This window comes from Notothenia coriiceps, unplaced genomic scaffold, assembly GCF_000735185.1.
Source record: "Notothenia coriiceps isolate Sejong01 unplaced genomic scaffold, NC01 NC01_scaffold00036514, whole genome shotgun sequence".
Lineage (NCBI taxonomy): Eukaryota > Metazoa > Chordata > Actinopteri > Perciformes > Nototheniidae > Notothenia > Notothenia coriiceps.
In genome coordinates this window covers 115,725-125,416 of record NW_011369215.1, presented here as the reverse complement: position 1 = coordinate 125,416, position 9,692 = coordinate 115,725, and the positions used below count along the sequence as shown (strand labels likewise).

The 9,692-nt window shown below is 40.2% G+C and overlaps 1 protein-coding gene across 1 annotated transcript in view; it reads right to left on the bottom strand.

Annotated features, from left to right (window-relative positions):
* Positions 1 to 5,325, bottom strand: part of LOC104963957 (interactor of constitutive active ROPs 2, chloroplastic) — a 14,531-nt gene extending 9,206 nt beyond the window's left edge. The window contains exons 1-5 of the mRNA XM_010792654.1: positions 4,738 to 5,325; positions 3,143 to 3,436; positions 2,389 to 2,487; positions 1,199 to 1,354; positions 324 to 464 (exon numbers count right to left, since the gene is read on the bottom strand). Coding sequence (XP_010790956.1) covers positions 324 to 464; positions 1,199 to 1,354; positions 2,389 to 2,487; positions 3,143 to 3,436; positions 4,738 to 5,325 — 1,278 coding nt within the window. The remainder of the gene's footprint in view (positions 1 to 323; positions 465 to 1,198; positions 1,355 to 2,388; positions 2,488 to 3,142; positions 3,437 to 4,737) is intronic.
* Between the last annotated feature and the right edge of the window lie 4,367 nt (positions 5,326 to 9,692).

The following is a 9,692-nucleotide window of genomic DNA, read 5'->3' as shown; positions in this document are numbered from 1 at the left end:
GAGTGTGTGTGTGTGTGTGTGTGTGTGTGTGTGTGTGTGTGTGTGTGTGTGCTCCTGGGTGGTAAACTGGAACAGCAGAACAAATGGGCCCAAAACCATTCAACTGAAGTGCGGCGGTCTAGACAAATGATGAGGTTTTAGGTTCTTCCATGTGATAACTACCTGCTTTAAAATGAAAATAAATAGAATATTTAGGGGCAGTTGTGTTTTCTCCCGTTTTATAAACCAAAGGATTAATAATTAATTAAATATCGGGCAGAGTCATTACCATAATCATTGGTTGGAGCCCTTTTATATTGTATATGTATGTAACCCTCCCTCACCCTGACAGTTGAGTCCGTGGAAACCAGGAGCGCAGGTGTCGCAGTGGTGTCCAGTGAAACCCGGCTTACAGACGCAGGTCCGAGTGCGGGGGTCCGGCCGGCAGGAGTTATCCACGGTGCCGGCTGCACTGCACTCACAGTCTGCACACAGAGGAGAAACATGACTGTTAGCAGTGTTGTAAATAAAGTTATTTATCTTTTGATTAACAGGAGACAATAGAGCTTAAAGGTCCCCTACTAAACTGTTTTTCATTACTTTATTATAGGTCTCAGATATATACAAATATGTCTCTGAAGTGTTTGGCTCGAAACACCAAACAGGTCATTGCAGCATTACCCATAATCCCCTCTGTTTCAGCCCTGTTTCAAAAGTGCTGATTCTCTGACTGTTACTTTAGATGAAAATAAGGAGCCCCTCCCCACGCCCCTCTGAGAGAGATTTGGTTACAAAGAACACAATGGTGCTCTAGAGGAGATTCAGGTGATAAGGTGGGGGGGAGGGGTTACCTTGGTTGCTGATTGGCTAATGGTTACACAAGCCAAAACATCGTTATGACATCATAAAGTGTCCAAAATCTGATCAGTTCATTTTCAGACAGGTTTTTATAGAAAAAGATCAAGACAAAAAGAGAGAGGGTCTTTGTTCCTGAAACTTTCAGAGTCTCTTTACACAGAGGGGACACATGTTGATGTAGAAGAGGGGAAACATGTTGATGTAGAAGAGACATGAAGAAGAGGGGACACATGTTGATGTAGAAGAGACATGGAGAAGTGGATTTTGCACAATGGGTGACCTTTAAACACGGTCAACCATTAAATAGTATGGACGTGAGTTTTGATAGAGTGTGTTTCTGTCTGTGTGAGAGAAATCGTACCACATGGTTGTTGACCTCGGCCCTTCTCTTCACCAGGGTGTCGTAAGCGGAGAATCGGGGGCGGGTTTGGGTGGGCGTGCAGACAGGACTGGTGCTGCGACTGTTGAAGCTGTACAGGTTCATCTCCGAGGTGGCAGGAGAAATGCCCCCTGGAACCTGGAGAGGAGGAGGTGGGCACAGAGGAGGGTCAGTACCGAGTGATGGTCAGCCTCAGAACACCTTTTACATCACGATGCATGAAAATGTGATGAGGCTTTTCAATTTCCTCATAGATTTTTCACTAATTTGAAACACTTGCTAATGCTGAAGCTACATCTAAAACAAGGGTCTGACAGTTGCAAACACATATTATCGTTTTGTTTATGTAACTACTTTTTTAAGTTAATATTACACAACTTGACATTAGTTTATACGGAAGCCCTGAAAGGCCAATAAGACAGAAGCAAAATGATCTGATCCAAATTGTTCTCTCTCAAGTGTTAAGTCAAGTGTTAAGTCAAGTGTTAAGTGTCAAGTGTTAAGCTTTAAACTTTTGTGAAAACAAATTTATAATCCGTCTTATCTGTAAGAAGAGTGTTACTTGTAGTGCACATTTAGGCCACAAGAGGCAGAAGTACACCAATGCCCACATCTTTAAAATAGGACTAAAGAATTCCTCCAAGTTTTTGAGTATTCAATTCTGAACGCACTCTCAACACAAGGAAAATTAACTGTGTGGTAGCAAGAAAAACTTAATTGTCGTAAAAAGAACATGTGGTACTGGTGCACAGCAGCCTCTTGTGGACAAAATGAATATGACAACAACAAACATGAAAAAATATATAAAATATTATTTATACTAATTAAAAACCTTTATGTAACACTTTTAAATATAGATGATACAACTAAATTAAGTTAATAACAAAGATAATCTGGACAACGTTTTATTTGGGTTTAAGTCATAAATAGTTGATAAGACAACCAAGATCAAACTTAGAAAATAGATTACCAGAAACATTTAGTTTTCACTTGCCTCTCACGGCTTCTGTAAATATCAACACAAAAAATGTATCTGGAAGTTTTCGTTTATAGCCTGAACATTTTTGACTTTTATAACATCAGTGTATCATGTTTTTGTGACATTTCTAGTCATTCCAACCCTACCTTATCTATTAAAGATATAAATAGGAAAATAGCTTCTCACTACTAACCTTGAACTCAGACATCCGGTGCTTGGGGTTGTAATCCATGGAGGTGGTCGCGGAGTACGGACTGTTGAACACCCGGGGAGGGCTGTCAACAACTCCATGCTGTAAACAAACAAAAAAACACAACGGTGATGAGAGACAGCATGACCAAAGGAGAGAGCAACAAAATACAAATAGATGGAAATTACAAAAGCAAACAATCACAGTACGGACTGAAGGCAGATTCAGAAGGGCTGATTTTATCGTTGGTTTGCGTGTTTTGCTGCTGATTAAATATTAAATAAATAAAAGCAAATGCAATGTGGTAAACAGATATATTCATTGGGCATGCAATCCTGTTTGTAAATTAAACACTGATGATTAACAATTCCTTACTGATATTCAAATGGGAATTTTTAATATACCTTAAAGCAAATACTTGTATTTCTATCATCATTTGACACTTTTTAATCATGCCATTGTGCAATACTTTGCGAACACAGTAACATTTAAAAAGATGGATTTATAATATTTAATTAGATTCAAGATCAAAAACTTTTTGGAATTTTAAAATACTATAGATTGATGGAGATTTGTTGCAGTGCATGGGAAATAAAATATCTTAAAGCTGTGTTTAGACCAGGAGATGGCACTGTTTAATAACTGGTTCTGGAATCACAGATATGACAAATATGTGATTATCAAAAACCTGATCTAAACCCCCCCCCCCCNCACACACACACACACACACACACACTCCTCGGTCCGCCTCACTCACCCTGTCAGACGTGTTGTCCCAGTCCCGCGAGGCCAGGGACTCCAGGGACCCTTGGTTTTGGTCCTGTCCCAGCCGGTTGCTCTCGAATCGGGACCGAGGGCCGTTCTCCCCCCCCGTCCCGCCACCTCCAACTGGCCCATCTGCATCCTTGCCACTCAACCCGTTGACCTTGTAGTCGTTGTTGAGGAACAGCTGATATTTGGGATTCTGGGTGGCCTGCACCACTCGGGGTGTGGTGGGCTCATCCTCTGACAACGGGCTGTCCGGCTGCTTGTTCAAATCCAATTCTGACTCCTGGAGGAAGAGGGCAAAAGGTTGGAAGGAGCAATGAGATATACCTGAATGATATGTGAAAATGGAACTGTTGGAGGCTCGAAGGAAGTTTACAAATACAAAATGAATCAAAAGGAACTATGAGGGTGAATTCACTGAGGATATGCTGGTGTTGTGAGCAGGGAGAATATGTATATATGATTCACAAAAAACAAAAACAACAACAACATATAACACAAAATTAAGGTGGAGGGGCAAAAAACTGAAAAGTTCCAGGGGAGAGAAATCACACTTGAAACTATCAATTGACAGTCTGTCAACTTTGTCAGAAAATATATTTTCTGGAAGCAATACAAAACAACTTGCCAGACTTTGATATGTTTCTGCAATTTCTTCCCAAACTTTTTCAGCTATAGTGCTTTTTTAAGTCGCCAACTGGGGTTTCTTTAAAGCAGACTTCAAGTTTTCTGACCACTAGGGGGCAGAAGAACTCTATAACATACTGGTGAACAGTAAACAGTCGTTCTGGTTAATATGTTAGCAAGCAGCTACCTACTCCAACATCCAGACCCATGGTCATCCCACTGGTGTTGGACGATGTTGGAAGAATTGTGTTTAATTTGCAAGCAGCCAATCACATGTGTGAAAAAGAAGGACAGTTGTGTTTGGCAGTGCATACAGACAGGATAATACACTGATTAAAGGTCTTGGGCTGAGGACTTGGGCTTTGCTTGAAACTGATAACTCAATGACATGGGACTTCATAACCAAGATTTGGCTATGTCTTTATTGCAAAACAACGACCTTAACCCACCATAGGCAGGCCACTATACAGTAGGCCCCTTATGTTTCACACCAAGCAAATTACCAGATAGAAACTCAAGCCAAATTCCGAAATGCACACAAGTGTCATTAGTCCCAATCAAATTAATTTTTCCAAATTACTGCAATCATGCAGGAAAAAAATCAATACAGGCAGTTAAAATCATCAGCGTTAAATTGTTGTTATTTTTTTTAGATCGAAAACAAACCAACATGTAAAGCTCATTTACAGGTAAATAATTAAAGAAAAGCAAGAGTTAAATATTGGATGTGAGGCCATTTTGATTAGTACGATTGAAGAATGAATCTTGCCGTAGTTTCATGCTTTTGATCTGCATCAGATTGTGAACGACGCCTTAATCATACAAGGACATGCATTTTTGAAAAACTGCAATGTCATGCTTTGATTCTGTCTCCATACGGGGAAGATCCAGTGATTTTCGTTTCATGCAAAGACATGGAAACGGTCGGTCGGCCAGGACATTTAGTGTTTTGCTTACCGATCCCATGCCGGAGTCAGCTACCGAGTCGTTACCAGAGTCTTTGGTTTGTGTTTTTCTCAGTGGAACCGAAGCAGTCTTCTCAGCCGATCGATTGACATCTACCGGACAATCGATCCTGGCAGCGATCTGACTGTTAAAGCTTCCTTTCATTGCCACTTTCTGACTGGTTTCCCTGAACGGAGGGGTCACGGTGATGCTGGGAACAAAAGCGTCGTCTTTTTCGACTTTGCTCCGTGTTGAAGGGCTTGACTTTGACCTGGAAGGGTAGAGAGCTTCTGTAGAAGTAGCTCTTGGGAGTGTTCCAGGTGAAAAGCTCTGTTGGGTCCCAGAAGAAGGACAGGAGAATATACTGATCAGGTTTTTGACGCTGCCGGATCTGCTCAGGTTCGAACCACGGGACAGGCCTGCAGCAGGTTTCTTTTGATTGGGTCTCCAGGCCTGTTCTGCCTCTTGTTTATTGGTGGTCTGGTGATGACTAGTTGGTGATTGGGAGGAAGGTGCATGCTGAAAGAGGTGAACACAATAACAGACCCCCGAAACACTGTTAGCCAATAGTCTGAACCTCATGCAGCAGGTCTGATGCATCACCCAACACCGAGTGATGTATCAGAATACACATTTACCATTCAGTACAGAACATGGTAGCTATGTATTAAGCAATCAAATGTGCATAAGATCATTGTGGGGAAATTTTGTAAATTAAAAGCAGGGTTACTTTATGGCAAATATGGATCTTAGTATGACTCGCAATATATACATATCTCGATACCACATGCTTGCTTCTTTACCATTTGATAGACGCTAGCACAAAAGATAGAAAGAAACTCAATTCAGGTGTACTCAAAACAGCAACAGAGGACCCAAGTGGCAATGCAGGTACAGCAGATTGAACTTCCTGTGATTTGCCAAGACTCCCATATCTAGTTGATTTAAATGGAAATACATAAAAGTCTCCTTACAGGCCTCAGTTGAACCGCTGTAAATGTGCAATAAGTTTAAAGCTTTTGTGGCTTTACAGGGAGCTGCGTAAAATGTGATACCTTGTCACTTGAGTCAGTATTCGTTGGTGCTGAAGGCTAGATGGTTAATAATGAAATAAACCTGGATTGGAGTAGTTAAGAACTTACTAGCCCGCTCCTTATCTCTGCTGGAGTCTAGCTGCTGGAGGCTAAATTAGCTGCTACTAGCGTAACAAACAAGATTCTCCGACTTAACTACTTGCAGGGCCAGATTTTTAGGAGGAAGAAAAATGCATTGAAAAAAGAAGTAGTCTTTGGTTTTGCTGGATAAGTATTTATGTTTTTCTGCTAATTCTCTACTCCATTGTGACTGCAATATCGTTATCAGGTGCAATGCTAAATCTAGCATTCTTTAAGGTGTCTTAATTGAGACCGATTATAATGGGACCCTTATGGGTTGAGGTGTATTGTGTTTACTGTTTGAACAACCGTTTAGGACACTAGTCACCAGTCAAACAACTGACTCCATAATGTCAACAACTTGGCCATATCTGTCTAAATAACATAACGCTAACATTAGCTGCTATCTGCTTCTGCAATACAAAAAGTAAAGGCAAAGCACATTGGGTTAGTTCCTCTTTCTTAGTCTTTTTTTTTAACATAAGAAGCAGTTAGTATACACAAACACTAAGTAAATCTCCAACAAGCAATTCAATTGAAAAACATCACTCCATCACTTGGATTTGAACTTTAAAAGAAGGCAGCATGTTAATAATGTGTTTTCCCTCCGTCTCTGTCGCCTGTCTTTAGTCTGTGGATGTTGTTGACTGTTGAAATGCATACATAATGACATGAAGCCCAGTGTGTGTGTGTGTGTGTGTGTGTGTGTGTGTGTGTGTGTGTGTGTGTGTGTGTGTGTGTGTGTGTGTGTGTGTGTGTGTCCCTATCCTGACATAAATCCCTCTTGAGGAAGTGCAACATCTGCTCGCTCATCTGAAAAATCCCCCCCCTCCCCCCTCCCCCCCGAACACACAACATCCCACTTTCTCACAGAAATTAAAAGAGCAGATAAATATATAAACAGACTCCAGCAAAAGGAATAATTCAAGTCAACTCAAAGACTACAAAAAATAGAAAAAATAACAGAAAATTCATATTTTATATGATTATTATATATTTGAGCTTAAAAGCCAATTGATTAAATCCAATTTTAATTAACGTTATGACGTTGGCGGATGCCACTTAGAGAAATGAAGTGGCGAGAGTCCAGGGGTTTAGCTTTCGGGGTTTGAGGGTCCAAAGCATTGAGTGGCCCTCTTCCAGGGTCTCGCCTGGTCGCCTCCCCCAGGAATGGTGATCCAATGCTGGGTTAGGAGAGGAAGCTGGGATGGGGTAGACTGGGGGTTTGAGATCCCTGCTAATCACCACGGTATTAAAATGTTTACAGACCGGGGATTAGCTTCGCGCTGATGATTTCTAATGTTATTATTTTAACCCCGTGAGTCTCGTGGAATGAGGAAACAGGACAGGGATACACTGATGAAATGTGTGTGTTCTAATGTGCGACCTTATGTTTGGTAAAATTATTGTAATGAGTTTCATAACATTCACGTCAAGATCCCACAGAGAGCCAGTGGGATTGAATTACATCGTCAAAGGTGTTTCTATTGATCTGGTTACATACAGCTAACTAATATTCACATTTCCACATTATTTTAAACAGCATTTTCTCAGTAATTTAGCAAATGTGGACACATTGCACAAGCTTTCTATTGGTTGAACAAAGGAACAACAATGTGTGCTGTTTTGTTGCTAAAATATTATTTGTATTTTATTGAGGGTCCCTCAATGAAAACATTAAAACTAATTTTATTTGTATTTTACTAATCTTTTAAAGCCGTAAGAGACGTGCAAATTATGAAACATTTCTCATGTTTTAGGAGTATAATCACACATACAGATGATAAAAAAAGAACTTAATTCAGGAAACACACACACACACACACACACACACACACACACACACACACACACACACACACACACACTGCTGACAGCCATATGCAGGTCTATGCACGGAGCCAACAACTCATGCAAACATTATTAGCAACAAAATCTGAAAGGGAACTGGCTCTCAAAACAACAACTTCACAGAGAAAACGTAAAGTAGATACACTCTAAATATCCATGGCGGGTCATAAGTAGACAAAGCAGACTTAATCAGAAGTATGCAAACAATCCAAAGCATGCAACATACCCAAGATCAAATATCTGATCTTAAATGCATGAACATCCAAACTCTGTAGCATGTTGCAAATATAGTAAGTTAAAACCAACACGTTCATAGAACAACAGTCACATTTCAATCCACATTTCAGACTAGATAACTTGTAGGTCCTACCATGCATGACCAAATTCCATTAAATATTCACCTAATTTTACATCCTGTTACTTAAAAGCTCAAGTTTATGAAGAGAAATACATTTATTCAAATCTTATAAGCATTACTGAGAGTAGGTCTACGATTCGGCATCTGTATGATACAAACAGCACCTCTCAATCTTTGGTAAATTGACTTTTGCTACTGGTTGCATTTCACTGTCAATATGAATCTGTGTCCGGTCTTGAGCAATAAGCACTGATACCAAAACACTTCACATCACTTTTGTATAAACTGCAAGATTTTCGTGTACAACATCCATGCCGAAGTGTGCCATAGCTTATATTGTTTTGCTGAATAAGATTTTAAATGTCTAAACGCGTATGAGATTTGTTAAAACGCAATGTGACACATAGTAGACCAAATGTCCAATGCGGTTTGGTGTGAAGTTTGTTCAAGTGGGAAAAGTACTTCCCCTAAAAGGGAAGTAGGTTTGCTAAGAAAGAAGGGAACATCTTAAGTTTTGCTAAGCAGTCAACCAGTTATTGTTTATCTTATATATATAAAGATGTAGTGGATACGTGTTGTTTGGAGTATTTAAATGTGAGTTTAATCAGTGAAAATGCAAAGACTTGTCTGTGGAAAAAGTTCTAAATGAAAGAGGAAAACTAACGTAGAAAGTCTCTCTGTGATAGTGTAACTTTTCTCGCCACCTGCCCGGGTTCGGCACACCTTTTCAGGGCGTTCCCCGGTCAGAGAGAGATACGGAGAACACCGGGGGGAATCTTACCTTCTTCACTTCCTTCTCTATCTCCATGTTTGTGTCTTTTCTTCCAGGAGTCCACTCGGTCCAGAAGATGAGCCCAGACGAGCCAAAACTAAAATAAATGTATGTCAAAATCTTAAACTGAGAGAAAAGGGAGCAGAAATCAAGAAGCGCCCCGTTCACTCTCCGGTTTTCCTCGGAGGTCCTGCTGCTCCGCACTGGTGTTAAGTAAACTACATTAACAACATGGCTTCCGGTCAAAGCTTTCAACATAAAACTCGTGTTCGAATTGTTTACATACGGGTACCTACAGTCAATGTAATGACAAATGTGACAGTGTAACAGCCGTAGCAGACACAATGTTTATATCGTATGAACATGCTAATTTGTAATAATACATATAATACATTACATTTTTGGTAACTTTTGTACTTATTTTTGTTTGGAAGAGAAAGACTTTAAATTCAAAAACAGTGTAAAAAGGCATATTGCGCCCATGTTTTTGACACAACAAATTCAATGAATAGAACTACTAAATTCCACTTAAAAAAAATTATACATATTTATTATATGAAATTAATGATTATATATAAAGTCAAATCTTGTTTTTTTTGTAATGAAAGAACAAAATTAATGATTTGGGTAGACAACGAACACTGTGTAACTGTATTTATTCGGAGAAGGTTCTGCAGCTCCACCAGGCTGAGGAACAGCTTCCTCCACCAGGCGGTCAGGATGCTGAACTCTCTCCCCTCCCTCCCTCTCTCCCCCTCTCTGACATCTCTCCCCTGAACTCTCCACCCTGCCTCCCTCCTCTACCCCCTGCCCCAAATGGTCCTGGACTTTA